This window comes from Lepidochelys kempii, chromosome 6, assembly GCF_965140265.1.
Source record: "Lepidochelys kempii isolate rLepKem1 chromosome 6, rLepKem1.hap2, whole genome shotgun sequence".
In the NCBI taxonomy this organism is placed as follows: domain Eukaryota; kingdom Metazoa; phylum Chordata; order Testudines; family Cheloniidae; genus Lepidochelys; species Lepidochelys kempii.
Window position 1 is genome coordinate 33,552,880 of NC_133261.1, and position 27,315 is coordinate 33,580,194.

General features: G+C 40.8%; 1 protein-coding gene across 1 annotated transcript; it reads left to right on the plus strand.

The window, feature by feature from the left end:
* The first annotated feature begins 9,955 nt into the window (after positions 1–9,955).
* On the plus strand, positions 9,956–26,544 carry PSMA1 (proteasome 20S subunit alpha 1). Its single transcript, XM_073347450.1, has 10 exons — positions 9,956–10,251; positions 13,296–13,340; positions 17,716–17,817; positions 18,395–18,498; positions 19,575–19,663; positions 20,437–20,507; positions 21,399–21,528; positions 22,288–22,367; positions 25,103–25,207; positions 26,208–26,544. The coding sequence occupies exons 1-10, from the start codon at positions 10,249–10,251 to the stop codon at positions 26,262–26,264; spliced, it is 786 nt and encodes a 261-aa protein (XP_073203551.1). The 5' UTR covers positions 9,956–10,248; the 3' UTR covers positions 26,265–26,544.
* Positions 26,545–27,315: the final 771 nt, after the last annotated feature.

The following is a 27,315-nucleotide window of genomic DNA, read 5'->3' on the forward strand; positions in this document are numbered from 1 at the left end:
CCTTGGGGATAGTGATGCAAGGAACAGTAGCCCTAGAGGCCGAATTGCAGGGTCATTGGGAGTGCTACAATTCAATGATTCTTGGAGTCATCTGGCAGGAGCAGCATGACCCTTGCATCTCCTGGTGAGAGAAGAAGACAAACTTCCCTCTGAACATTTTCAAAGGGTCTGCCTGCATGCAGCTGGCCCCAAGTCTTGTTTTTCTTTGTTCATCTCTGCCTCTTTCTTATTTTGTATTTAAGAGTTGAATGTCAGGTTTATTTGAGTGTATCAGTAATAAAGATGTTGAATTTTTTAAATCAATGCTTTAAGTACAGTGTAGAAATACAATACCTATAAATTGGCTTCAGCCATGTTTGCACAGGCCTACCCTACAGCTCAACTGTTGTGCTGTCAGAAGCCCAGAGTGAGCTGCAGTGTATATCTGCACTGTCTCAGGAGAAATCCATGAGGAAGGCTGTGATTCTGTGAACATGTCTTGTTCCTAAACTTTGTCTCTGCCTCTAAGTCTCTTCTCCACTGCTGCCGGGTCTATACCTGAAGCAGTTATGTTAGCTGGAGTGTTTGGGGAATTAGTCAAAGGCTTAGGATTGCCAACTTTGGTTTGGACAAATTCCTGGAGATTTCATCACGTGACATAATCTTTAATTCCTGAAGACTCCAGGACAATCCTGGACGGTTGGCAACTCTATCAAACTCCACCAAGTCTCTGCTCCACCGGTTAGGTTGCCTGTTCTAGCCTACCAGTGAGAGTGGAGGACATAGTGGCTCCATGGAGTCTGCTTTCCTCCTGTGCTGCTATCTGTTATGTGAGTAGCTTGCATAGGAGCATAAGTAGGTGCATTGCACCCCCTCAAGCCCCCACGCTAGCTGGGTCACAGGTCGCCCAGAAATGAGCATTTTAATAGGTGGACTTATTGCTAGTTTATGTTTGTCCTTTTTCCACTCATGTATAAGAAACAAGCTCATGTAATTTTAAAATCATAGTCCAATAAACCTATGTTATGTTCAAAAAACTTCCAAAAGATATTTATTTACGTAACTTTACCTTCAATTTATCACTTTTTAAGTTTGGACTTTAAAGGTTTAATAATGCTTTTTTTTTACTGCCATTCATGTGTCTTCCTATGCACAGGAAATAATGTTATCAATACGGAGATGAATAGAGGATAATCTTGGCATAGTATAGCATTTTGTAGAACTAATGTGCTTTTGTCAAAAGAGGGGAAGTATCTGCCTATTGTTCTATTACTATAGGAGGTGTAGGGAGATCTGTTGGGAGTCATTTATTGCTGTAGGAAGTTATTACAAAACGGCATTACAGCAAAGGTTACAGAAGTACTTACTGAAATGAGTAAAACTTGAAAGCTTTTCAGCCCACTTATCAAAATGTTTACAGCTTCCATTTCAATGCAGATGAAACAATTTTGAATACAGGAAATTATTCCATATCACATACAATTTTATTAATCACAAATCTTAAAAAACCCCAAACAGCTTAGGCCTCCTGTAATCAGATCTGTGTTAAACCTTTTATGGATGAATCTGTAATTATAGTATCAAGTTATGTAGAAGAGAAAAAATGTCAAATGTTAAAATAAATAAATGTGCCATCTAGATTACAATAATCAAGAGCCGATAGAATATTATTATTGATTTGAGTGACTGGCACTGTAGCAGCCATATGCTTGTTTAATCTTTTTTAAAAAATACAGTATTTTTATTTGTCTCTCTTGACATACTTGATTTACGAATACTATATAAGCCTTCTCTGAACCACTTTTGAGATGTAGAGAGAGAGAGTATTCATTTAAAGGAACACAACAGTTGGCAGAGTTGATGGTCTCAATCTAGTTCTCAATGGACAGGGGTGCAAATCTCAAACCACCTCCTTTATTAGCTCTACTTCACAGTCTCAGCAGAGACACCAAGGACTGACTGGGCATAAAGATATACCTCAGGAGGTTCCCTCTAGGATAGATTAAAGGCATATTGATGAGGCAGTGTGAAGGACCTTGTACTGGTGCTCTATTTGTGCTGTGTCTTTAAGGTCTTCAGTGAGGCACCTTGTGAAAACACTGCATTCATACAAAAACATTTTAAAAACCTGTTACAAATAAAAGAATGTATGTGATTATTGCATAATGCTGACACAATGATTATATAATTTCCATCCCCATGGGATTACTTTGATTAATTTCTGCCAGCACCCAGAAGGGTCAGGTCCAGAATTTGGAATATCAAAAAGATGCCCATAATCAGGGATGGCTGAGGCTCTTCCAGATGCAGCGCTCCCACTTAATGAAAGTCCCATATACAGTGTGATTACACCATTGAGCCAAATACATTCATCCAAGCAATTATTTCTCAGCTGTGGATGTAAATGTTTTTAAACTCTTCATAGACAAACTAATTTATATCTTAAGATGTGGTAACTAATATACCAACAGCAGTGTTAGTTTTCAGTCAATCATTCATTTGGCATCCAATTAACAATGCATACAGGAAACAAATTTTTCCTCCACGGAAATGAAGACAAAATTGAAATATTATTCCAACATCATTGCTAATACCAATTTGCACTAATGTTTAATATAATTCCTGGGATTTATTGTTAACTGGAATTTTCTTTCCAAATTTCAAAACAGAAAAATTGTGTGATTCTCAATTTGTTACATTTGGTTAACAACGACACTTTATTAAATTTTAACATAATTTCATGGTTTTCCCATTTTGTCATTGACTTCCTGTATATTTAATACTCTTTGCTGAGCAGCATACTGTATGAAGACTCAAGCTGAATTACAATTTGGCAGATACAATAATTAGCAAATTGAGTACTCACAATAAAAGAAGATATTTCCACTTTGGCATGCAGCTAGAGCTAGAACCCTCTAACTTTACAGCCTGCCAATCAGGACTGAGCTCTTATAATAAGTCCTCTCAAGAGGACTTAAGTGGTACATAGGTTTTACATTGGCTATCTACACAAAAGTGGATTTCAACTTGTGTGTTGATAGTCTGAATTGGAAGTTGACATCATGTCTCTTTCAACCTCCCAAAGTCCAAATGTGTAACTTTTTAAATGGAATTTTGATAAATAGAGACCAGCCTTATTTCTGCAATGTGTTACTCTTCCATTTTTCTCCTCTGCCACCCCTTTGCTACTGTTTCCTCTCTACCCCTTCTCCTTGTCCTCTTTTGTTGACTCCCTTATTGACTTCCCTTATCTCTATATTTTAAAAAAAGTAATGGGTTTCTTCTCCAATGTGGTCTAAGTTTTACTGATAGCAAATCTAGAAGCCATCCCACTGACAAGCAATACACAAAGTCACTACTCAGTTCTGGGAAAAAGTATGGTTACCTGCCATGTTCATACTAGAAAAGAAATAAAAGTAAAGACAGAAACATGAACTGTCTCAGTAGAATGGTACAATGAAAGAACAAAATCCATTTATGATATAACTCCATTGTTTATTATTTATATTGCGGTAGTACCTACAGGTCCAAACTGAAATCAATGCCCCATTGTGTAAGGTGCTGCAGGTAGGTAAGAGATACATCATGCCTTGAGAATTTACAGACTAAGACACAGGATGAGAGAAAGAAAGCATTATTATCCCAATTTTACAACCCGGGAACTGAGACACAAAGAAAAAATGACTTGCCTGAAGTCACACAGGAAATGTGTGGAAGAGGTTGCAATTGAGTCGACATCCGTGTTGTGAAACATCTGGAGTGCACTTATTAGTTTGCAGATTGAAAAACCCTTCAGTGAAGAAAGCAAAGGTTTTAATAAAAACTAAATAATATAAACATCTGCTACATTAAATAGATATTCTTTTAATAGATGAGAAAGTGGTGAAAGCACCTTCACATGAGACGTTTGACACTAGCTTGGGAAAAACATTAGTGGAGGTAGCAATCCTGTATTCAGCAGGGGATGGAATGGATAACCTAACTGATCTTTTCAAACTTTAACTTCTCTGATTCTATGTAGCTTTGCCCTGAATATTTTATTCATAATCTGCAATATGTTTTTTCTACAAAAGTTGCTATTCCAAAATGTAAAAACTCTAATCTGTGAATGCCCATCGGATAGTTAAATGGCTATCTGATTTGTGTACACAGAAATCTAAGACTTTCGTGAGCAAACGCTTGTACCTCTTTTTGAGGTGATTGTTTGGCGGTATTTAATATGCAGAGTTCAATGAAAAGACTAACTAAGACCTGAATTATTTGATGCACATATGATAGCACCAGCACTAGATAAGTTTTTTATATAAACTAGACAATGCCTTTAGGGGGAAAAACCCTTTGGTTTGTTCTCACACTTTCCTTATGTCCTGGGGATAGAAAGTGAAAAGTGCCCCAGTGAATTTTCTCAGAGTACAGTACATATGTGACAACGAAGAACAAAGCAAATACAGTACACCCTTCCTATAACAAACCCCTCAGGATCCAAGCCATTTGTTCATTATAGCCAGGGGTTTATTATAGCAAGAAAGCCACTATGGGGGAGGGAGGACTCTGTAGCTGTGGTGGGGGCTGAGAGCTCTGCCAGCCACCGCTGCAGCGGCAGGGCTGGAGGTGGGATCCAGGCACTGGGTTCATTATATCTGAAGGTTCATTACTATGAAGGGCATTATAGCGAGGGTGTATTGTAGTGGATGTGCAATATTTTTATTACAAAATCTGGATGCCTTCATTGTTTTTAATTCTTTCAGCTTTTACAAATTAGTAAAATTTTAAAAACTGCTATATTTTCAACACAAACATCAATATTTTTGAATTCTAAACTATTTTCCCCTCCAAACAGATCATTTTTCATATTGAACTCAGAAATTTGGGAATGTCAGTTTGAAACCATTTCATGGAAAGCAAAATATTCAGGCTGTAAAATAGTTTGAAATAAAGCGCATGCATGTGTAATTTTGTGACAGATATTCACTAATTTGTAAAACCTTATATGGCTGGGAAGAGTCCCTCACACTATATACACACACTGTGATAGTGTAGAGAACTTACCTCTTGCCTGAGGTTTGCTTTTATAGTTAACTTGAATAACAAAACTTCCTAAGCGTGGCTTGTTCCTAGGCTTTTTCCCTGCATCTACTTCCTTCTTCCTTCTTCAGGGAGCTACAATCACTCTCATACCTGGGACTGGAACTTATGTGTCCTGCCTGGTGTGGCTTCCAACATGAGTCAATAGAATAGTCCTGCCTATCTCTTTCTTCAGAGTCCTAAATCCTGACAACCTGTAACACACTGTAATAAATGATGGGAGTACCTCAAAGGGAACACATATGTGCCATAATAGTGAGAGCCAAGTATTTTTAAAAAGTAACCAGGACATCAACAAGTATTTTTTAAAGTTAAAGAACAACACAAACACTATTGCCTCTAATCTTTTGCAAAGGTCAAACACTCCACTACAATGTTATATAAGTAAAAGGGTTTCATAAACAATGAAAGCACTCTTTGTTTCTGAAACTAGACCATCTGCTCTTCTTCCTTAGGCGGCTGCTGGCGTAAAGGATGTAGATTGGATGGCTGTTGCTTGACAACTAAAGAAAAAAAATGGTTTAGTAAACATAACCAGGAAACAAGATAGGAAAGATGGAAAAATTATTTGTTGAGAGAGGACACTGATTCTAGGTGCCCATATACCTTAAACAAAGGCATAACAAATATCATAGTTTAAATAAATCTGCTTTTCTAAGCAATAATTGCCACCTAGCAGCAACTAGAGGTATTGCATCTGGGACAAGCCTGCAAATTTTGGAGGTACAGCGATGAAGGTCCTGTAAAATCACCTATGTGATGACGAAGGATGTCCCCCCATCAGACAATATTGTGGGCAAAAGGGGGTGATTATAAAAGGAAACATTAGCAACCATTCCTGGTTAAAAGTTCCAATCTTTCATCACTATAGAACCAGGTTTGTGTAGTTCTCTCCTAGGGAGAGTCCCTGCTTTGGAGAGAGAAACTTACTGGGAAGCCAGCAGGCAGCATTGGTCTCGGGAAGCATGATATGAAGGAATAGGTCATACTTTTAGCACAGAAAATATTGAACATATAAAGTAGACATACTAGTCCTAATCCATAACTCTTAAGAGATACACCTATCATCAGATACACCTATAAATTCTCATATAGTATTTTCTGGAGCCCACCACACACCCTCCTCCCTATTTGGGAATCTAGACTTCAGCTGCAAGGCAGGTGGGTCTCAGAGTTTTAGCCCCATGAGGCATGCTGGGGCTCAGTGCTTCAGCCCCACAGGGTGTGCCGGGGCTTGGGGGCTTCTGTCCTACAGGACACACTGGGGTTCGGGGCTTCTACCCTTCAGGAGGCACCTGAAAATATTTACCGGAGGTCTGCTCCAGACAGCTCTGGCTGAATATAAGCCCTGCTGTGGCGAAGTGGGAATGTTCTTAATGTTGTCTCTGAATACTGGGTGGGTGCCTCAATTTCCCCTAGGCATTTCTTAAGTATCTAGGTGGTGGGATAAGGGTGTGTGATTGTTGCAGAGCCCTAGAGCGCCAGTGTGTTGGTGTCTGCACAGAGACTGGCTGACACTCTGTCTCCTAGCAACTGATGGCCTAGGCCCCTCCCCTGCAAGGTACGAGTTGAAGGTGTTGGAGAACAAAGAGATCAGGTGGCCTCCTGGCCCAGGGAAAGAGACAAAGGCCAGAGGAGGGCCAGGAGAGTTTCAGTTTGGAGCTGGCTGGGGAAACGAAAGGAGGCCCAGATGGGGCTTTGGCCTCCCTGCCCCCAAGACGGACCTGACTGAGGGGTCCTGTTCTCTGTACCTACAAGCTCTGTTTTAGACCATGTTCCTGTCATTTAATAAACCTTCTGTTTTATTGGCTGGCTGAGAGTCACATCTGACTGCGGAATTGGGGTGCAGGGCCCTGTGGCTTCCCCAGGAGCCCCGCCTGTGCAGACTCGCTATGGGAAGCGCACGGTGTGGAAGGGGATGCTGGATGCTCTGAGGTCAACCCCAGGAAGGTCAAAGCTGTGTAAGCTTCTTGCCCTGGAGACAGCATGCTCACAAAGAGGAGGCATGCTCCCCCAGAGTCCTGACTGGCTTCGTATGGAGTAGTTCCAGAGCACTGCCCGGTGACTCCGTGACACCTGCCTATCATGTTAAAAGCCTGCATGGAAAGAAGGCCATGAGAAAGCCTTGGCATGACAAACAAGCAATATTTCAATTCATCAATAATTTCTCATAAAAAACATCCAAAATACTTTTTATAGTAAAGATGGACACTGTGCATCCGTCCATGGAGATGTATAATAGAGCATATTTTTAGCTTACCAGTAGAGGGCTTGGTGCAGCTGTAGGGGAGCAAACAAAGATCTGAACTGGCATCTCTAAAGGATCATAATGCTGAGGGCATGGAGGCTTTTGAGAGGGACATGGTGAGTTCAAAGATCCAGGCTGTTCCTCTGAAACTCACCCCAAGCCCTGGATATGCAGTGTGTAAGGGTATAGGGGCTAAGATATTCCCCGCTACCTTCAATATTGTGCAAGAGCAATAGTGCTGTTGCACAAGAGCGTTGCCAACTCTTGTAATTTTATCATGTCTCATGATATTTGTTGTTTTTTTTTTTAATTAATGGTCCAGCTCCTGGAGTAAAGTGATTATGTGAGATTCTCAGCTTCCATTTTTTAAAAAGTAGGTTTTTACCTCTGATGGTGACAGAGAAAAATCTGAAAACATGACCTGAGTGTACCCTAATGGCTCAGAAACCATAAGGCAATTAAAAAACAAAACAAAAAACAAACACTTACTAGATCTTAATGATTTTTAAATGTTTGAGAGTGGGGTGTGAATTCTGCAGTGGGAACCTGTTAAATATGAGTATGGAAAGTAAGCATTCGACATGAGAAATAAGAATAAATTCAGTCCAGAGAGTGCTACTGTAAAAGCTTGTAACACCCTCTTCTGTTTCAGTATATATGAATAGTGCTGCAGAACTGCGTGTTCATTCTTGTATGCACACAATACATAAAAGCAGCATGACTGTTTGCATAATATGTACTCTGCACAATTACAAAATATTTATGAATTTCACAGCTGCCAGTCACACTTTTACTATAGTCTCACACAGGCCCTAAGTAAAGTGTAGAAAATGGATACACTTTCCCAGGTCCTAGGCCGGGGTTGGGCAAACTACGGCCTGTGGGCCGTGTTTGGTCTGTCAGAATTTTTAATCTGGCCCTTGAGTCAGGGGCTTGCCCTGCTCCAGCCGGGGAGTAGGATCAGGGGCTTTCCATGCAGCTCCCTGAAGCGGCGGCATGTGCCCTCTCCGGCTCCTACATGTAGGGGCAGCCAGGGAGTCTGCATGCTGTCCCACCCCTCGCAACTTCCATTGGCTGGGAACCGCAGCCAACGGGAGCTGCAGGGGCGGCACCTGCAGATGGGGCAGTGCACAGAGCCACCTGGCTGGCGCCGCTCCTCTGCGTAGGAGCATGCCGCTGCTTCCAGGAGCTGCTTGAGGTAAGTGCTGCCTTGAGCCTGCATCCCTGAGCCCCAACTCGTGCCCCAAGCCGGATCCCCCTCCTGCCCTCCAAACCCTTCGGTCCCAGCCTGGAGCACCCTCCGGTACCCCAAACCCTGCACCCCAAGACAGAGCCTCAACCACCCCTGCACCCCAGCCCTGATCCCCCTCGCACCCTCTAAACCCCTCGGTCCCAGCCCAGAGCACCCTCCTGCAACCCAAATCCCTCATCCCCATCCAGAGCCCTCTCCCCCAGCCGGAGCCCTCACCGCCCCCCCACCCCAACCCCCAATTTCGTGAGCATTCATGACCCGCCATACAATTTCTATACCCAGATGTGTCCCTCAGGCCAAAAAGTTTGCCCACCCCTGCCCTAGCCTAAGGTAGGCACTGGCCAGAAGCCCATCAATGCAGCATCCGACGAAGTGAGCTGCAGCTCACGAAAGCTTATGCTCAAATAAATTTGTTAGTCTCTAAGGTGCCACAAGTCCTCCTTTTCTTTTTGCGAATACAGACTAACAGGGCTGCTACTCTGAAACCTGTCTTGGTCAAAGTAATTTCTCACTGCTGATGTTACTGAAGAATTAATGCAACTTCAAGATCAGTGTCCCATACTTCTGTTGGAAGCATGCCTTGTGAGAAAAGGTATGGGAATTTTGCCACCCTTATGGCAATAGAGAGGTAGGAAACTGAAACAATTTCATTATGAGACACCTGAGGAATCATGTTCTATCACCCCAGATGACTCTAAGCCTTTATTCAGAAGGAATGTGTTCTATGCCATTTTGGACCATGTTATCCGTGAGTTGAAGGGCTGCTACAAAGCAACTAATGACATTCGTTTTATGTTTCCTTTGGTTCTAAGGTATGTCACGCTGGAGCCTGAGAAATTGAGAAGTAGACATTTGGATGCTGCTTTCCTGGGGATCTGAGAGGGAACGTCCCAGCGGAAATGGTGCATCCAGAAAAAAAAAAAAATCAACTCTGCTTTTGGCAAAGAACATGAACTGCCTCTGCTACCGTTTAGAACAAAGCCGGCACCTCATTTTCAGTGACGCGTACGCAGCCCCAGGCATTTTTTCACCCATTGCCCGCGTCTGGGTGAGAAGCCAAAGGAAGTTTCAGGGAGCTGGCCCGCCCCGGAGAGTGCGGCTCGCTGCGGCGGCCCAGCCACGCTTTACGCGGACGGCCCCTGGCTGGTTGACATGACATGACATGACATGACCTGGCAAGGCAGGCGGGTGGGTGCGTGGGTGGCAGCGGGGTCACGGGTGATTTTGCAACGAAAAGGGCTAGACCGGCGACGCGGCCTCTCACTGCCGCTTCCCAGACACACGGGGCAGTGACGGTGTCTGCGCAGGCTCGCGGCCCAGTCACGGGTCGGCCCTGGCGCAGGCGCAGAGCACCTGCCCGCCCAGCGGAGAGAGCAGCGGGCTTCCGCCCAGCAGACGGCCCGCGCCTCACAGGCAGGCTTTGCTGACGTCACTCACCCCTCCCCGGTCTGGCCCCCGGCTACGCAGTGCGCACGCGCGGTCCGCGTAAGCCGCTGAGCGTTCCGGCTCCGCAGGGCCTCGGCTGGAGCAGGAGGCAGAGCCCCATCCGCCCTTCGATCGATGAATCTGGGAGCGGCTACTCTTCTCTGGGGAGAGGGCGGAAGTTCTAGTCTCTCAGCCCAGACTTATCGCTCGCGGAGCAGCTCGCCGGTCAGGAGCTCGCGCCGGAGTTGGGGGAAGGAAGATGGTGAGGAAGGGGTCGCTAGGGCGGGGCCGGGGCCGGGGCCGGGGAGCGGGCACCCGTCGAGCCCTGGACCGCTGCCGAGCCCGAGCCGACCCGGTGGCGGGATGTGGGAGGGGCCGTGAGTCAGCGCTTCCCATGTGCGGCCGGGCCAGGCGGAGGGGGATGTCCGCGCGCCGCTCCGGCAACCGGCGAGGACAGCCTGGCTCGGCTTCGCTCTTAGCGGGTCCTGCGGCTTCCTCCGCCCGGCCCGAGCCCAGCGAAACCCGCCCCCGCCCTTCACAGAGCAACCGACACTCCTTCCCCCCCCCCCCCCCCCCGAGCTCCCTCCGTTCAGAGACCGGCCTGCCCCACCATAGAGCATCCGCCTCCCTTCGGAGACCATCCCCCCCGAGAGACTGACTCCCCGAGCAGCCCCCTTCCCTGCAGTCTGACCTCCCGCTTCACATAGATCTTCTCCTGTCCACAGCAACCCTTCCTCCATTCAGAGACAGACAGACCCCCCCCCCCGCCCAACACACACCCAGACACGGGTCTGCCCCAGTCTCCTATAACCCTCCCATGTTCTCAGCCCACACAAGCCGAATCTGTTTCCCCATCTGAGTCCATTCCCCATGAGCCAAGTTTAATTATAATAGCTTTTAATTTCTAATTCCGAAAAGACAAGTGGAATAACAGATAACATAAAATCAATCCCTGTATACTTTAGATATGCTTTACTGTGCAATAAGAGAGAATATTTTACAAGTCACTATATATAAACAGAAAAAATACAAGTGCAAATATTTGGGCCTAACATTATGTACATGTATTATGTTATGTGCTAGTGGTGTGAGTTATCATGTAAATCCAAGTGTTTATGATGTTTTATGCCATGTTAATAGTAGCGTTTTGCTGTCATTTCAGGTTAATCCCTGTAGTAGCTATGTACAAGAAGCCATTATAAGGAAATTACATACCTGTAGCTGTTGTATAATTTTCTTATAATTGTTTGAAATGCAAACAAACTCTTTATTTCAGTGCATTTTGAAATCACTAGTTAACTAACTTCCTGTAAGGAGAAACAAACACTTATTTTTCAGTAGAACAAAAATCAGAGCACAGAAAATGAAACAATTGCAGAGTTTTGAGCCATGAATGATTCAACAAGGTACCTGAGCATGTGCTTAACTAAGCATGTTTGTAGCCCCATTACTTACTTAAAGTTACAAATGCTTAAGTACCCTGCTGAACTGGGGCTTTAAAGTTTAGGAACAATGAACTGTTGGGTTAATGGGTCCATGTGCCTGCATTAAACAGTAATCCTTTGATTTTGCTGAGACTATCCACAGGCCCAGGATTCTGTGTGTAGGGTGCTTATTTCAGGAAAGGGGCCTAAAGTTTTAATGTTTACATGGCAAGCTAGCATTGCCAATCAGCTTAATCACAGTTGGCTTTAGAAACTTACAATTCATTAGTCAGTATCTTTTAATTGACCCATCAAGAATAAAGTAGAAAACTGCCACTGTGTAAGACACATTTGTATTTTACAAATCATCTTGTATAGCAATGGAATCCTATGCTATAGTCACTTATAGCATAGATGACAGGAATAGCTGTAGTTCAGTCAGAGTGTATAGTCTATTTTTGGGACTACAGCATCTCTATTCACCAAAAATAAGGTGTGGACAGAACTGGAACAGAACAATTGAGCTGGGGGATTTTGAAAGGCCATATGTGGAACAGTAGTGGGAGGACTGAATTGCTCTAGTTTCAACTGTTTTAGTGCTCTTCATGCTAGCACTAAACCAATGCAGGCTGAAATATAAATCAATATTTACCCCCTGGAAAAAGAAAGTCTAATCCAAAATGTATAAGTCACATTGTAAATCATTTGTAACATCTTTGTGAGTGGATCGACTGTGTTTTACAAGTGTACAGAGGACCTACAAAGTTCATAGCACAATAAATTTATGGAATATAGATAAGACCTTGGTGTCAAGATAAATGTGAAGCCCTTCCTCCTTTAGATGTGTAGAAAAGAGTATTTTCTGTTACCCCACATCTCCCTGTTCCTTGCCACTTGTCTGTAGCTAGGGTGAGTGAGGACTCCACTTACCTACCCCAGCCTCCTGTTGCTGCCCTAAGATTGTGTCTGCTGCTTCAACTTCTGCAACATTCTGATAGGTGGGAAGTGAAGGGGGACACCTTCTACTCAACCCTCCCCCCAAGCTCTATGTAAATATTTCTCCTCACCACAGTTAAATGCTCCAGGGCCTATCCTGGGTACTAGTTTTTTTCAAGCAACAGCAGAATGAAATTGACCTGATTCGTGACAGGTTCACAATTGTCCGCTGTGTAATGAATACTAGCAGTGAAGACTAAACAATTTTCTTTTTGCTGCAGCTCGGCATTCCTCGCCAGTAACATGGCTCCTAAGAGAGCTTTGGTATCATTGATTGGCTGCCCATGCTTGAACACTCTGGCTTCCCACCCAAAAAATATGTAGACAATTTAGAATTGGTGTTAGTTAATGCAGACAGGATTATCGTTAACCCATGCAGGAAATTAATAGGAATTTCTGCATGTTTCTCAGGGGATTATAGTGCAGTGAAGCTTTCCACTGCCCCCAAACTAGCTATATCAAGATTGCTGCTCCGATGCAGACCCATCAGTGTGTAAACAGGCTGGTGATGGCTTTTGGGTTAAATATCTTTAAAAAGCATTTGTCTCATAATTTCTTGTTGCCAAGGTACTGTAGTTAGGTTTTAGGTTCACAATGCAAGTCAAATGTATACTATGTAATCTTATGCTGAAAATGTTTTGCGGTGTCATTTCGTGTTAAAGTAATTCAGAGCACAGTAAGTATTATGCTGATACAGTAATGTTGTGTTTACTAAATAATGATGGTAAATGTGCAGAAAAATATATTGTGGTCAAGCTCTTGTTTCAGACTGGAGAAATTGTGTATGTTGGATTAAGCAAAGAAAATTAATATCATTGAAAGCTCAAAGGCTTTCTTCTCCCAGTTTCGTATTATTTTCATACTAATGAATTGGTTTTGTTCACAGTTTCGCAACCAGTATGACAATGATGTCACTGTCTGGAGCCCTCAGGTAAAAGAATATAATCGTGTTACTTGCTTTCCATTTTCCCTTTTCTCACTATTATGGTAGTGGCATGAAGGCAGTGGATGTCCTGTTCTCGTAGCTCAAAGAGTATAGTGCTGCGGGTGCTGCTCCATAAAGCAACTTTTGGATGTTTTAAAGCACTGTATGAATAATGTTGTGTCTTAACACACCAGGGAACTGTTAAATATGCAGTTTTGAGGATGAATTTTGATTTTTGTTTTTATAATTGGACTTTACAATAATTTTATTAACCAGCATTTTGCTTGTGTACAGAAGATATATTACTGTTTACTAGATATGTTCTGCAGGAGTATGTTTAGTTCATTTTAAACCCTAACGTTGGGGTATTGCTGAGAGGCCGTTATCCAACACTTCAGATTGCTTTTGTAATGTGAAATGTACAAACATTCAGTTATATAATCAGTGTACACAAGCAACTTCATCAATTAATATCAGGGTGGATTTGATTTAAATCAAATTTAAATCAAATTGATTTAAATCACTAGTCAGGAAGACTCTATTTAATCTTGGATTTCTACATAAAAGTGCATTCTGGAATATGTTGCTCAAACAGTTTCACTTTTGTTTCTACTGCCTGTCCCTCCCTTCTCACATTTATCTCCAGACTTCTTCTCCTTGTCCAGATCTATTCTGTCCCCAACAATATTCTGTTCATTGAACTTTTTTAAACGTTGCACTTTTAGAGAGAGGTAAGGGACTGACTCTGTGTACACAAATTTGTGGAGGGACAATAGGGTTGAGGTCTGTTATTTCTCACCTCCTATATTTATTTATTTTAAAACATTTCTGCTGTTAACAAGCATGTTATCTCTGGAGACACAAATCCACAGTTTGAGAACTGCAAAACTAAGCATCTTTGATGGTATCTTTTTGACCGGGGTGGGCAAACTTTTTGGCCTGAGGGCCACATCGGGTTTCTGAAATTGTATGGAGGGCCGGTTAGGGGAGGCTGTGCCTCCCCAAACAGTCAGGCATGGCCCGGCCCCCTATCCGACCCCCCTCCCCCCAACCTTCTGCTTCTTGCCCCCTGACGGGACCCCTGCCCCATCCACCCCTCCCTGTCCCCTGACCACCCCTGGACCCTCTGCGCCTGACTGCCCCCCGCCACCCCTTCGACCCCTCCTCTCATTCCTGACCCCCCCTCCCCCCAGCTGTCCATCCACCCCTCCCTGTTCCCTGACTGCCCCCGGACTCCACCCCCACCTCTGACTGCCCTCCGCCGCCCCATCCAACCCCTCCTCTCATTCCTGATTGCCCCCCCCCCCAGGACCCCTGGGTCATCCAACCACCCCTGCTCCCTGACCATCCCTGGAACCCCTGCCCCTGACTGGCTCTCACCGCCCCATCCAACCCCCCGCCCCCTTCTTCCTGACTGCCCCCTGGGATCTCTGGCCCCATTCAACCCCCCTGTTCCCCGCCCTCTTACCGCCCCGACCCCTATCCACCCCCCCTGACCACCACCCTGAACTCCCCTGCCCTCTGTCCAATCCCCCCTGTTCCCTACCCCCTTACCGTGCTGCTTGGAGCACCGGTGGTTGGTGGTGCTGCAGCCACGCTGCCCAGAGCACTAGGACAGGCAGCCGAGCCAGCCATGCCACTGTGCAGCAAGAGCTCGCAGCTCTGTCACTCGGAGCATTGCGCTGACTGTGCAGTGAGCTCAGGCTGTGGGGGAGGGGCTGGGAGCTCAGGGGCTGGGCCAGGAGCAGGGCAGGAAGGTCCCACGGGCCGGATGTGGCCCGCTGGCCGTAGTTTTCCTGCCTACGTTCTAGACTAAGCACTGAGTCTCATGGGGTAGATGGATTATTTAGGTTAATCTTCCTATACAGAAGCCCCTGGAACCCCATAAGATTGGGTCGCTAATCCATGAACTATTGGAACTCATTTACAAAACTTTTTTCTTAAACATTACATAAATATATTGTCTCATACTATAGAATTAGAATTTATAATCCCTATTCCATGATGAGATATTTTTGAGCTATAATGTATCTTAATTAAAACTATCTTTAGATAGGGTTTTTCCTCAAAATCATTTTATCAGAAAAATCTGATTTAAATTTAAAAAATCTGATTAAAAAAATCATTGATTTTTAACCACCCTGATTAATATATCGAATGAGATATTTACAAACATAAAATGGAGAGTGGGAAAATGCAAAGAATTGAAGAGTTGAATTACAAAAGGACAAGATGTCTCTGTGATGCACTAACATTCTGTAGTTACAGTGCCTTGTCAATTTTCTATGTATTTACTTGGTATCTGCTGTAATATACAATATGTAATTATGGAGGCCTCACAATGGCTCCAAGTTAAGGCTGCATAGAGATTTACATGTAGCAGGAATTAAACCATTTGATATGAATAATGTACCTTTTCAAAACTTAGAGGTTAGTGTTTGAGTGCAGAATGAATCTTCTGAAAACTAACAAGCAAACCTCTTAATTGCGTAATTTTTAGTGAGTCCAATCTTTTTCTGATACTTGTAGCAAATTACAGAAATTTTGAGATCTGAAAACTGACTCACTTCTAGATTTTAGCAAAATCAGAGATGTAAGCTATTTTTAAAGTTTATTAATGTTAGTGTAAACTGTAAAAATTACTGTTTCTGCATGGCAATTATTATTAGTGAAGATTTTAATCAAATACAAATTCTGGAAAATAAAATTTCAACTAATAATGTTTTCTAGCCTCTCGTGAAAATAACCTTGAAAACTTGAGCATAAAGCAATGCAGTGTTGTCTGTTTTACTTTTTATTGGGTTTTCAAGTTTATTTCAAAATCGTGAGGCTTAGATTTGCCTTCACAGATCTTTACTGTGAGATCATGTCCCTGTTATGAGTGACAGATCTCATTTCAAAGCAGCTAACCAGTTGGGCAGTGTGTTTGGTAGTGTCAAGAAGCCAGATTGCCACAGTTACAATCTTACAAGTTTGCCCTCAGGCCTTCCCTATTCTGTAGTATTGACTGCAGACTGGTACGTCTGGTACAATTTTCAAACTATGGTGTTGAGATCCTTGAATGAAAGGTATTATGTTACTGCACTGTGTCTTCTGTAAGGTTGCCCATCACCATAGTATGTGAGTGCTATACTCCTATGTTTGCCAAAGGCCTACCCAATTCCTATCTTGCCTGTCTGATATAAAACCCTGGTGTTGTGTTGTAACTTAACTATCCACAGAAGAAATCTTAAACTTGATATGCCCTTATGTTTATGCCACATATACTAAGCCATATGAAAACTGCAGCAAACATGGTTTGAAGCTGCATGTGAAATGCTGAAGCATGCGGGATTTAATATGCCCCCAGGCACCAGTGTTCTAGGATGAACAGCCAAGTAATTGCTCTTAATCAGATATGGTACTTGTTAGTGATATACAAACATTATATGGGGTGAGATATAAGTGCAGAGTTCACATTCTAGGTACCAGAATTCTGCATTTTAGTTCTTTCCAACTTTTTCATCTGTGTGACTTTAACTTTGAATTTCCTGGTATACATCTGTTTTATTTTTAAAACTGTAATGTTCCTTAAGATATTCGTTACTGGTGCCTAATTACTGCCTTAACTACTGCTCAGTTTTATTTTTTATCTGATATTGTTTATACTTTGTTGTACCTTGATACTATGACAAAAATGTGTTTAAAAAGGACAATTAAAATAGCTATTCTCCACAGGTTGAAATTACTTCTCCACAAACTCTTGTTTTTTAAAAAAATAAACAAATAAAAATTAGTAGGTGGACTTAAGGCAGTGGTGCAGCAGATGCAGTGGTGTGACACCATAATGTTATTTTTTGGATCTGTTGCTGTTTATGGTACCATAAAGGAGTAATCAGGCCTTAATGGTGCATGCTGTCAATCTTTCTGTTAGAGTCAAGAATATACATTTCAAAGATTGGAAAGGATTTTGACACATGACTTGTGATCTTCTGTGTCAACCATGCAGTTGTTAGTCAATAAATAGATGTATATGGGACAGCCCATAATGGTTTCAAAGTACTCTGTGACAGGAAATGTCTTATCCCCTATTACTGAAATTCCTTCTTATCTCAGTGGAAAATAAGAGTGTTTTAGATATTTCTGGTAGATCTTTCACTGTTGTGATAAATGTAAAACCAACAAACTCACAAATCAGTTAAAGGTCTGATTTCAGTTGAGACTGAAAACTCTGTTCTTAATTAATCTTGAGTGAAATCTTCGCCCACTTAAGTCCATGGCAAAATTCTCATTTACTTTAATAGGGCCAGGATTTCACCCTTTGTGTGTAGTTATTGCAGAGTCTCTACCTTTCTTATATGGAGAATCAATTTTAGAGTTGTTAATTTACTTCATTCTGTAGGGCCGAATTCATCAAATAGAATATGCTATGGAAGCTGTCAAGCAAGGCTCAGCTACGGTGGGGCTGAAGTCAAAAACCCATGCTGTTCTGGTTGCTCTAAAGGTAAATTTAAGAAAAAACATTGGAATTACTTTTTTCTTCTTGCAAGCGCAAACATGGTAAATCCAAGGCTTTTATCATTGTTCAATTAAAATGTCAGATAAGGGGAGGTAAATTTCTGGTTTGGGGCAGGTGAATTTTATAACTTTTTCTTTTATACATTAGAAAGTAAGATTTACATATTTTCATATTTTTTAGCACTGGTGTAGAACTACTAATATTTTGATTAATCTGTGATAAAATGGGTCTTAATCCTGTGGTAGAAATGGAAGAAATTGATGAAATTGTCGAGTTATAAAGCCAAATATTGGTTCAACTGACCCTCCCAAATAAAGAGGAAATAAATACATATAAAATATTTACAATCCGCTTTTTTTTTCTTCAGTACATTTCTTATTGGGGTGGGATCAGCCCTTTATGTCTTATGTCTATTGCAAGGTTACAGATTTGGGGCTGTAAGTGTTCAGTCCTTACTGATAGTTGCTCACAATTTTTTTTAAGCATTGTCCCTATTGACTGACACATTGTTTAAAGTGTGCTGCAATAATTTGTATGACTAATATGGTTTTTTTGTGTATAGAGAGCACAGTCTGAATTGGCAGCTCATCAGAAAAAAATCCTGTATGTTGACAACCATATTGGCATCTCAATTGCTGGGCTTACTGCTGATGCAAGACTGTTGTGGTGAGTTTCTTATCCCAGGTCTACACTGGGGGTGGGGGATCGATCTAAGTTATGCAGCTTCAGCTACGTGAATAATGTAGCTGAAGTCAATGTACTTAGATCTACTTACCGCGGTATCTTCACTGCGGTAAGTCGATGGCTGACGCCCCTTCCGTCAATTCCGCCTGCGCCTCTTGCCCTGGTGGAGTATCGGAGTCGACGGGAAGGCAGTTGCTTTATTGCGTCTAGACTAGATGCGATAAATCGACCCCCGCTGGATCGATCGCTGCCTGTCGATCCAGCAGGTAATGTGGACGAGCCGTTAGTGACTAATGTGTACAGTATTCTAGTAACAATGAAGTAAAAAAAACCAGACTTCTCATACTGTCATTTAATGGGGCCAGCTAAGAGAACTTGCCTGTGGTTACTGGTCTTGCGCTAATATGCAAGAGACCGGGGTGAAATCCTTGTCCTATTAAAGTAAATGTCAGAATTCCCATGGGTTTCAGTCGGGCCAGGGTTTAATTGCTCGGCTTAATTCACTGTCCAATGTCTTGCTTCCCCAAGCTGGTTGAGACTGAGCAGTCTCAGAAGTGTACATCACACATTGGCTACTAACAATTCCTTCAGCTAGTGATGTAGATCAACTCTAGAGACGTATTCTTTTGAACTCTCAGCTGGCTGTGTGGTTCTGGCAAACGAGATAAATATAAAATGAGCAAGAAGGATTCCTTGGTTGGGTAGAAAGGGACAGAAAAGGTATACAAAGAGCCACTTACATATTCATTGCAATAACATTCCAAAGGAGTATTTCCTATTCATTTTCATCCAAATAACCCCTCTTCACTGCATATTCTATAAACATCTGTTCTACCTTCATTCATAGTGTTTCATCTGTACAATATTCTTTCAGGCATGTGGTCTTCTATACAATGATGGCTCATAAAATGTAATTTTATAGTGGCATTTTTGGTCTTCATAGGCAATGCTGAAACTGTAATAAAAATACACACACACAAGCTTAAAGAGGAAAATGTCAAGTTGGAGGAGCTTCCTTCTGTTTGTGATCCATGTATTTTTATTTTCTCTTCTTATAGTAATTTCATGCGTCAGGAGTGTCTGGATTCTAGATTTGTGTTTGACAGACCTCTCCCAGTGTCCCGTCTAGTGTCTCTAATTGGAAGCAGTATCCTTTTTATGTTTTAGATATATATTTATATATATACTGTATTTGACATGTAATGACTCCATGCTTTTCTTAAAATTCAGTTCAGTTTTCACTTTGTTGATGTGTTTAGAACTCTTTTATACCAAAATATTTATTTTGTTTTATTCCAAGCAAAGATTACCTTGAAAGTTACAGGAAATAGATGCAAGGATCTTGTTTGTTCTTTGGGAGGACATCCTTTCCTCATCCATGGAATTAGTAGACAAGGCAATGAAGTGCCGTGCAGGAGACCTACTGTAGAACTGGAAACAATTTTTTGAATACTTGTTTTCTGGATCACTTAAAAAGCCCCAGATAATGTCACTTTCTGATGGAAAGAGCATATTTAATGTTACTGCCTCATTCCTTACTTACATGCCTTAATTGCCTGTCTCTGGAACACACTAAGCATTTCGTACATCCATTGTACCTGATAAAAGCAAGTGCATCAAAGGGAACAGGGATGAAATTGACCAGACTAACATAAAATCAGTCACTCACATTACTTTCCTGAATATTCCAGTCACTTTGTTTGGGGAAACTAATTGCTATAGGTCTGATTGGAGGTGAAGAAGACCTTACCATTGGTGCTCAAGACAGATGATGAGATCTGTTTCTCTGGAACAAGTTTTTTCACCACAGGAAATGGCTAACAAACCATATAGCAGTTCTGATGGAGTTTTACTTGGATTAAGAATAACATTTAAAAGGTATTAACTTCTTCTTTGTGAAGAGTCCTTAGCTTGTTTAAGAAACCCAGATACCAACACAGCGATATGGCAGAAGACCATATGGTGTAGGACTGCTCATTGCAGGTTATGATGTAAGTACACTGTGTGTGTGTGTGTGTTTCCGTTTCAATTTATCCAAAAGAAAAATGCAGCCAGTACAATATTTCACTTTTATAGCAACTAACATTTTGTTGAGAGGGAGACTGACTATAGCAGTACTTATCAATAATCATCTTGCTAGAGGAACCTCTCTTTTTCTAGACCCTGAAACTTAATTCTCATAAATGTTAAATGAAGGTAATTTTTCTGCAGGTCCCTGGAGTGGGTATTGATGCATATATGTATACATATACACACCTAAACCCATGTGGCTTAGAATTTAGAAAATGGCTAATGATTTTGGGGCCCAAAATGAGACACTTAAAGGGGACTTGACCTTCAGAGGGTGGGTGTTAACCACTTCTGAAAATCAGGGCCCCTTTAAGGTGTTTCGAATTGGTTATCCAGTTTGTTCTGTATAGTACAGACAAGTCACTGTTCTGATGATCTTACAAACTAAGCAAGTTGAAGGTAGTGGGCAGCCTGATTGAATCTTGCATGCCAGGGTTCAGCCCTGAACAGGTTTGTACATTTGTACACATGGGAAGCACTGAGAAATATGTTCAATAGGTCATAAAATGGGAGCTATTCATAATATAAGATCAGTACAATTTATAGGATTTTACAGAGAAACAGGGTTTTCAGTGCCATCCATTGAACTTACATAAAAACGTCTGATTAAAAGACATAGTGAAAAGGGGAAATTTAGAAAATTGAGGCTTGAAGCAACTATGTAATAACTGCGATGTGAAGCACAGTATAAAAACATACCTTCATGCATATATGACACAAACATCATGTAACAGAGTTAGTGCTAAAAAATATTTTAGAAAACTGCATGCCTTCCTGTGAACAGTTTATAAAATTCACACCTTTTTTGCCAGGATATGGGTCCTCACATCTTCCAAACTTGTCCTTCTGCAAACTATTTTGACTGCAGAGCTATGTCCATTGGTGCTCGTTCACAGTCCGCCCGAACTTATTTGGAGAGACACATGGCTGAGTTTGTTGACTGTGAGTGATGAGACTCTTCTGTTATATTTTCTAATGATCTTTAAATATATGCTTGTTTTATTTATATCACATCTTATCTGGTAATATTTATTTACTTCTGTGCAGAAGGCGAAGATATAAGAGTTGAATAGAAATAACCAATGTAAATCAGGAGGAAAGAAACGAGATTCAAAACACTGCAGGTTTTCACGTCTAACTTATTTCAGTTGTTTAGCAGGCCAAATGGAGGAAAAGTGTCTGCCTGGAGAACCTGAGAGAGAGTTAAACAGGAAGAATGAATTTTGTTTTTAGAGAAAGTGATGTTCCTTCCAATTCAGAGAGAGGATAGTATTTCAAGATATGCATGTTATTTGTCTGCACAATATTTAATCTGTAAATAAGAAGTGGATTTTAAATCCCAAATTAATTTTATTTTTAATAATTATCAGAGGTAACTGAAGAGCTGTGGGGGAGTAAAGCAGCTCAGGTATCATGGCCCAGAGACCATATAAGTACCTAGATGGATTTATTTGCCATTAGCTTAGAGTGTAATACTACTTTTGTGATTTAATTGTCTTGAATGCAGGGAAGGATTGGTTCCTTATGGGCATACTTGGATTTCCAGTTACCTATCAAAGAAGCAACATGAGTAAAGCAGTTTCGGGACGGAGCTAGCCAGACTATTTTTCCAGCTAGGAATGGAAGGTGGGGGAGGGAAGGGTCTCAGGAAACAATATTGTACAGTTAACTGTTTTTCTGATGACAATGTATTGTTTGTAGGTAACCTGAATGAGCTAGTTAAACATGGTCTGCGGGCTCTCAGAGAGACCCTTCCTGCAGAACAGGATCTGACTACCAAGGTAAACACCAGGATCTTCCTCCTTACTAGAAATTACCGAGACACAGTTGATGTTAAGTATGGGTGTGTATTGTAATTCTCCTTTTAAGTGTGGGAGTCAAATATTAGTATTTAGGTACAATATATTTAAGTGTGAGTCTAATTCCATATACTATCAGTGTACTATCAGTTCTGAGTCTTAATCTTATCGATTACAGTGTAACTTTCTGAACTTTTGGTGTTTGACTTTAACAGAATAATGTTATGGCTAAATAGAAGACTGTTTCCCTTGTTAGTGAAGTCTCATAAATTTCTGTGTAAAATAGCTCTTCTTTATTTTATTAACTTTATTGATGATTATTTAAGATTTGTTGAACATAGCAAAATTAGTTACAGCATAGAGTAACTCAGCTTCATGCTTAAATGTTCATTTACTTTTAACTGGAATCTGCTGTTGGTTTCTTCGAGATAAAGTATTTACCTTCATGTTTGTGGGTTTTTGAAATACACGGTACTGTTCCCCCTAGAAACAATATAAAGGGGGCTGGAGCACTGAGTCTTATCTCATGATTTCTGACCCTGAGACCTTGTCCTTTGGTTTATAAGATAGGTTTTATACGTTTTTTCAGTATAAGGGAAATTTTAGTATCTTACAAAAAAGATTTCTTAAGAAAACTTTCCCTCACCTTGATTTCCTGTGACTTTTTTTTTTAAAAAGTTTCCTACACTATTTTGTACTGAAATGTGTTTACCTTTTTTATGGGGCTCATAAAATACTGTCAATGAGAATTTTTCATCTGAACCAGTTTTTTTTTAAACACTTATATTAAGGTCACTTTAAAAAAAAAACTATTTTAATTCTACTGTGTAATTTCTTTATCCCCTTTCTGGCTACTAGCCCCCATTCAAAACTATTTGTTTGGCCTAGCCTAGTCTTGCGCATTCTGGAGCTGCTGCAGAGCTCCTTGAGCATAATATGAAGCAAATTGTGCTTCCAACACTTTCTCATGCCAAGCTCAGTGGAATCCCAGATGGTTATGTTGGTCATCTTTCTTTGTGTTCGATGTGTTTTTTCTTATTAACACTTTTTGAGTTTCACATACTTAATACCTGGAGTTACATCTTAAAATTTCTAAAGTAGTAATGAAATGTGTTTGTTCATTCATGCCTACGTCCAAGTATTCATTAAATATTTTACATGTCTAGCAATATTATTATTCAGGTACAGTACAAGGCTATTGATAAAATGCATATGGCCGGTGGGATGCACAGGGATGCAGACACGATTTGTGTTGGTTATCGTTGTGCCTCATATGGAGGACTTAAAGAAAAGTCTTTATGGATTATTAAATAAGTAAACCTACACATGTGAATAACAAACCACGAACACACAACAAACATTTTACAAAGTCTTGAACTTCTCGGCCAATTTCCACACCTGTTGTTATTACCTCTGCCAAAAAGCCATACCTTGTAACTCTGTTTCCATATCACATTAAGTTCTTCAGTTTGATCATTCATTTTACACAGTTCTGCCATGTTAATTTTCCGTTCTTTTAAGTGTCATGCCACTTTCTAAGGACCCATCTCTTTGCAGAACTTAGGACAATTTTAGTCTATTCCGTAAGAGGCTTTGTAGTTCCATGTACTGATAAAAATGATGATATAATTCTGGCTCGGCAGGTAATATGATTCCACAGTATTTCTATAACTTAACACCTGACCGGAAATATCTGATATTAGAGCAACGCCAAATAAAATGTGAAATAACCATACTTAGTTCCACACTGACATCATTTATTAAATCAGATGTGCAGAAGTCCAGTAAATTCTATGCATAATTTAAAATTGTTACTAATTTTAGCCTTACTAGCAATCTTATAATATAGTCCAATATGTTTTTACTATTATTTTCTTAAAGTATATGTTTAGATCACATTCCCATATCCTTTGAGAAACTCAAGTGCACGCATAGGATAAGAGACAATGAGAGAAGGCTGCAACTTTTAATATATAAAGATTTATGGGAGATGACTGATACTCTGGGTAATCAGATAAATAACGTGAAATTCCATTAATTTTAATTGAAATGAAATCTAGTTTGTTTAATGCATTGGGATTACTCTGGATTTACACTGGCATTGCTAACATCAGAATCTGGCCCTAGGTCTCTTTGATTATCTTAAAGTTTATGTTAAGATAAGTTTTGCATTTTGTTTTTGGTGTCAGGAAACTTAATACAGTAATGTTTTCCTGAGGTATTCTTTGGGGTTGAACCAAAATCCATTGAATTCCAAAAGGAAGAGTCATGCACATTAGTGGGTTTTGAGTCAGGGTTAATAAAAGCTTTTCATCTTAGACAGTTTTGTTTAAAATATTTACTCTAAATACATGCTGAAACCAGTCTTTTTAAAAAATCATATGGTATGTTTGTTTATAAATGCTGAAACACAACCAAAAAACGAAGGGAGCTGAACCTGTTGTCTGAAATAATCAAGCTGCCTTTTTGGCTGATACGTTTTGGAACATGATAGCATCCTTGTAGAGAGTGAGCCTCGCTCACTTTCTTTTTTCTAAGGAAGCCTGCCATAAAGTAAATCTGATACAGAATTTCTTTCCTTAATTTGATTCACTATGCCAAATGTATCTTAATCTTAGAAGGAAGCTGTAGTTGATATATTTCCCAAGTAAAAGCTGCATAAAGTTAGAGATTCGCAAGAGACAGTTTCTCAGTTCTTTTAACATTGTACTTAACAGAATGTTTCCATTGGAATTGTTGGCAAAGAAATGGAGTTTACTATCTATGATGATGATGATGTGGCGCCATTCCTGGAGGGACTTGAAGAAAGACCACAGAGGAAGGTATGTGACTTAGTTAGTTAGTTATCTTTAAAATAGTTTGAGTTGCTTCCTATTTGAGGTGGTATCTATAATCCTCTGCTATAAGACTGAAGATGAAGGCCAAGAAGTCTATTTAACCAGACTAGTCTGAATTAGCAGAAAGCTCTCTCAAGTTGTTTCCATCTTCTCACCTTGTCTGTGCCTGGCTACTGCTGTCAGAACTCCCACTCATATATCTGCAACAAAAATGGATATCTCAGCTTCTGAAACCCATCCCCTTATGTAATTCCCTCCTAATCCCAGTCTCGGTATTAGCCGTCTACTCATTACCTCTTGAGGAAACTAACGTAACTCTTCTCCTCCATTCATACCTTAATTAATCCTGCTAGCTCTAGATTAAATCTCTCTTGTATCTAGATGGAGGAGTAGGGAGGTGATCAGAAGCTGAGGCTGCATGTTTTTTGTAGGTATGTGAATGGGAATTCTTAGTGCAGAGTTTTGCATAATCAGTGTAGGGTTAAAAGGATTTGTGTAAAAGCCTGTTCTTTGATTGTTTTATAATGACCCTTGGTTAGAGTACCTGGATTTGCATAATTGACAGATGCACAGCAACTACTCTGATGGCTGAAACACTTCTGTTTCAAAAAATGTATTTTTGCATGAAACTTCTTAAATCCTTAGTCCATTATTTGGACAGTGGGAGGTAATGGAGGCTTGATAGAAGCTGAAGAATCACTTGTAACTTGCATAAAATAGAGCAGATTGCTTCTACCCTGTTGGTAAAGTGCTTTGAACATGTCAAGCTCTATACAAGTGTAAAATACTATTACCCTGACCTTTTAACTCAAAGATGTAGCTTACAGATAGTGTAAGTCCCAACACGCAGTTCTGCCATGCCTCTGATGAAGGTGGAGTATTGTATTCCTGTGCAAAGCTGTCTCTTTCCTGTTTGACTTCTGCCCTTTTATAGTAAAAAATAAATAAATAAAATAAATACATTTTTTGTATTCCTCTCCTTAAGCTTGCTCCACCTGCTGAGGAACCTGCAGAAAAGGCAGAAGAACCAATGGAACACTAATATTTGTGGATAAGCCCATGTGTTAACCTATATATAAAAATATAGGAATGTTCCTCCAGTAATTTTACCCTGAACCAAATGCATATTATAGTAATTAGGGGAATTAGTCCTAGAGTATTTTCAAATATCCCTAAACTGGCATCAAAGTTGTCATACCTTTCCTTTCAGAGAAAAGGTATAATTTTTTTTTTTTTTTTTAAAGTACCAAAATACAATCTGTTTTGTATGAAGAGCATATTGTCTTGCAAGGACATCTGGAATAAATTTTTCTTTCTTGAAACTTGCTGTATTGATTTGTTTTAAATCTGTTACACAGAAGAATAATGGGTCAAATTCCTTGCATTATCTCTTCATATATATTTTCAAGGCACACACCAGAGTGGTGTCTAGGTACCAATAGATATTTGACCATGTGTTATATTAGTTACTAAAATAGTAGCTGATCAGTGGGCTTCATTACTTTTTTAAAATGAATTTAGTGCTCTTCTACTACTAAGTTACCTACTACAGGACAGGCCTAACAAAGAAAATAACAGAACGCCACTAGCCGTCACCTTCAGCCCCCAACTAAAACCCCTCCAACGCATTATTAAGGATCTACAACCTATCCTAAAGGACGACCCAACACTCTCACAAATCTTGGGAGACAGGCCAGTCCTTGCCTACAGACAGCCCCGCAACCTGAAGCAAATACTCACCAACAACCACATACCACACAACAGAACCACTAACCCAGGAACTTATCCTTGCAACAAAGCCCGTTGCCAATTGTGCCCACATATCTATTCAGGGGACACCATCACAGGGCCTAATAACATCAGCCACACTATCAGAGGCTCGTTCACCTGCACATCCACCAATGTGATATATGCCATCATGTGCCAGCAATGCCCCTCTGCCATATACATTGGTCAAACTGGACAGTCTCTACGTAAAAGAATAAATGGACACAAATCAGATGTCAAGAATTATAACATTCATAAACCAGTCGGAGAACACTTCAATCTCTCTGGTCACGCAATCACAGACCTGAAGGTCGCTATCTTAAAAC

Coding starts and splice junctions, on each gene's coding strand:
- PSMA1 (XM_073347450.1), top strand. Junction 17,818..18,394: donor CTGTTCTGGTTGCTCTAAAG/GTAAATTTAAGA, acceptor TTTTGTGTATAG/AGAGCACAGTCTGAATTGGC. Junction 22,368..25,102: donor AACAGGATCTGACTACCAAG/GTAAACACCAGG, acceptor TGTACTTAACAG/AATGTTTCCATTGGAATTGT.